The sequence below is a fragment of the Triticum dicoccoides genome, chromosome 1B (genome assembly GCF_002162155.2).
Source record: "Triticum dicoccoides isolate Atlit2015 ecotype Zavitan chromosome 1B, WEW_v2.0, whole genome shotgun sequence".
In the NCBI taxonomy this organism is placed as follows: domain Eukaryota; kingdom Viridiplantae; phylum Streptophyta; class Magnoliopsida; order Poales; family Poaceae; genus Triticum; species Triticum dicoccoides.
This window is the reverse complement of record NC_041381.1, coordinates 415,832,166-415,835,528: the sequence shown is the minus strand read 5'-3', so window position 1 is coordinate 415,835,528 and position 3,363 is coordinate 415,832,166. Positions and strand designations below refer to the sequence as shown.

The 3,363-nt window shown below is 46.1% G+C and overlaps 1 protein-coding gene across 1 annotated transcript; it reads right to left on the bottom strand.

Annotated features, from left to right (window-relative positions):
- Positions 1-6: 6 nt before the first annotated feature.
- On the bottom strand, positions 7-2,682 carry LOC119338387 (very-long-chain aldehyde decarbonylase GL1-10-like). The gene is made up of 5 exons (XM_037610699.1): positions 2,149-2,682; positions 1,485-1,807; positions 461-608; positions 342-374; positions 7-166 (listed from the first exon to the last, which is right to left on the bottom strand). Exons 1-5 carry the CDS (start codon positions 2,476-2,478, stop codon positions 98-100), a joined length of 903 nt encoding a protein of 300 aa, XP_037466596.1. The 5' UTR covers positions 2,479-2,682; the 3' UTR covers positions 7-97.
- Between the last annotated feature and the right edge of the window lie 681 nt (positions 2,683-3,363).

The following is a 3,363-nucleotide window of genomic DNA, read 5'->3' as shown; positions in this document are numbered from 1 at the left end:
AGAACTACACATGCCCAGCTCAACACAACTATTTTCACAATGCCATAACTGAACAAGATCATCAGGGAGGCGCTGAGGATGCACTCTATAAGACCATCTAATCCAACTTCGCGTAAGCGAGTCCGTCGGCACCTTTCTCGCCGTCGCTTGGCGCCAGATCCTTCAACTATTTCATGCAGGGGGGACAAGAAAAGTCAATAAAATTAGCTCCACATATATAGTCACCTTAACAGCCAATTAGCAGATGGCAGTTTTGCAAACTGCAAAAAAAAATGCACGATACTATTTCTTAGGTAAAGTACAAGTAACGACAGAAGATATAAACAGTTAAAACAAACTACCTTTGCTAAGTAAGCTTTGTGGAATCTGTAACCCTGAAAGAACAATATACTCAAATTAGAAATCTTGCGCTTGCTGAGATTTTGAATAGTGCCTTTGTGCAATGAAGGGGAAAACTTACTCTGTCGGTCCCATATAGGTAATCACAGTACGTGAAAACGGAAGCAAAATTGCTCTGGCTTTGGCCTCCAACGTAGTGATGATAATCATGGTATTCTGCTCCTCCATAGAATGGAATATACTTTGTCAGGCTGAATGGGAAATCAAAACTGCAAAATGAAAAGATAAAACTTCAGAAATGTCATTGTGGAGTAGTCATGGACAGTATCACTGAGCATAGCAACAAAGCAAAATAAAACAAGGCTCATCTCCTAAAAGTCGGATTAGATGCGGCATTTTGTAGCTTAGCTGTTCACACATATTATTATTTCTTCAAGATTTGTAGGTTATATCTTTTTCCATAGCAGAGTGAAATTATAATTAAGAAACATAAGATACTTTAGTCAAAATAATCAAGTCACATGAATTGAAACACAGCTGGGGAAAACCCCGAATAAATGTAGAGTTTGTTTGTTAATTTTGTCCTACAAAAGAGATAATTGCTTTAGCTTCTTCATTACCAGGTTCTTCCATTCATATAATTATAGATGAACAAAGAACTGTATTCGTAAGAAAACCTCCCATGTTTCTATTTCGCGTGGCGTATACACGTTATGCAAACAGAACATATGGTTACTTTACTTTGTTTTCTTATGGCTTGTTAAACCTTTCTTTTTGTCTTTTTGGATCATAACCAAATAAAAACTTCTCGAGTTATTAGAATCCATAGTCAAATTCAGTCCTTGGTTATTCAAGTTAGATGAAATAGTAATAGTTTGGCTCATATTAAGCAGCCAGCTACAACTTTTTAATCAATAACTCAACTAATTCAGACGTAGACCCATGCAGCTAATGTCGCAATCATCCAGCAACTCCATTTGTTATGAATGCATCCATCACTAGCAGCAAAATATAACCTTTGCCAAATACTACATCATTGCATACATCGTCACATACACCGGGAGCTAGCTATTTAGTTATAGAGGGGTTAGTGGCTGCACAAGCATAGAAATAATCTCAAGAGAGAAAGTACTGAAACTCCTTACCCGCTGTGTGTATCAATGGCTTCCATCTGACGAAGTATAATCCAGAGCCAGAATGTTATCATGTGGCCTGGTGCAATGGCTGGCCCAGCGAAGGAGGGGATGCCGAGTATGAGAACCTCTGCCCAGTGTGCGTATGGCGCGGCAAAGCCAATGGGCGCGGTGTACTCATGGTGGATCCGGTGGATCTTCTCATAGCCCCACTCACCGTGCAGCAGCCGATGGATCCAGTAGTTGAGGTAGTCCTCAACCAGGAAGTAGACCAGCAGCTGTGCGGCCATCTCCCCGAGAGACGGCAATGGCAGTCCGGTGTGGATTCCCACCATCTACAGTGAGCAATCAAACAGGATAAATTTATTAGTAGTACTTTCTTTTGGCAAGACTGCGTGGAGAAAATAGAGGAAACTTTGAAATGTTGATCACTTGTACAGGGTTTTGGGGCAGAGCCCACGCCATAAATTCCACAAATCTAGTACAGTACCTCCGAACATACAGATCAAAAGGACAACCCCAATGGGAATCTAGTAAATTCTATGCCTGTAAGCGCTAGAACATCCGATCTTTTCCATGGAGCCCCAAATCTCCGACCGCATTGCCTAGATTCATCATCCACCAAGAGAGCGAGAAAAAAAACGGGGGTCGAGAGAGAGAAGCCGGCGGAGCGGACCTTGACGGCGGGGTAGGAGACGAGCTGTAGCGGGCCGATGACGAGGAAGAAGATGCGCATGACGTCCCCGTAGCACTTGAGGAACTCGGCACGCGAGAGGCGCACCCGGGGCTGCAGCTTGTACGGCCCGACGGCCCGCGGCGCGCGGAGCTCGAGGAGCGCGACGGGGAGCGGCGCGAGCGTGAAGACGACGAGGAGGAAGAGGATGTTGAGGCAATAGAGGTAGTAGTCGGACGTCTCCGCGGTGCACCGGAACCACAGCGCCTCCGCGGCCGTCATGGCGCGGCCCAGCGCCGCCTCGGCCTCCGCCGCCGTCGCCCACGGGAGCATCTCGTCCGGGCCGGACGGGCAGACAGACACGAGGACCCGCCCGCAAAAACAGAGAGAGACCACTGGCCAATCTCGCTCCTCGGACCCTCCGCTACTACTACTCCCACTCTCCCGGGGACTCGTCCGTAATTTCTGTGTATTTGCGGGGTGCTTCGCCGTATGTTTTGCCGCTCCTGCCCCGGGTTTCCAGAGCGGTTCGGTGACACTGGCGCTGGCCGGCGAGTGGCCGTGAGCCCGAGACGTCGTGCTCGCCTTTTGCGGTGGGCTGGATGGCACTGACGTGTGGGGCCGGCGTGGGCTTTTGGTTGTCAGCGAGGCGTTGGCGCGATGGGCCGGCAGGTCTTTGTCCGGTACGGGTGATTTTTCTAAGTTGGATCTCACGTGCCACATGGAGCCCCTGTGGCTGTCCTTTTGGACCCATATGAGATGCATGATCTGGACTTTGATACTATGAACTGTTTTTTTTCCTGCTTAATATATGAAATGCCAGAAATTTGCTGGATCTTTCAAAAGAAAATAAAAATATAATTTTGCTAAAGCACATCTAGATGTACTCTAAGTATTGCATATCTAAGTCCTATGTAATTGATTTTATGCTAAGATTCGTGCAAGCATTTTCTTTTGTTTTTTTTCTTTTCTTTCTAGATTGACTGGGTTACTTAGATGTGCAATAACTATAGCACAGATGTGCCCAAGACAGACCTATAAAAATACTATGGGTTGTTTTTAGTTTGCGGGTGGCTTTGAGACAGTTGATTGATCCCGAGATTAGACGTGAGCTGAGCTTAAAGTCCTTTCTTTGCAGGAGTTCTGCCTTTTCATTTTTCATGGGCTTATCCTGCTTTGCTAAACTAGATAGAGGCAACTCCAAAATCCTTGGGCTGC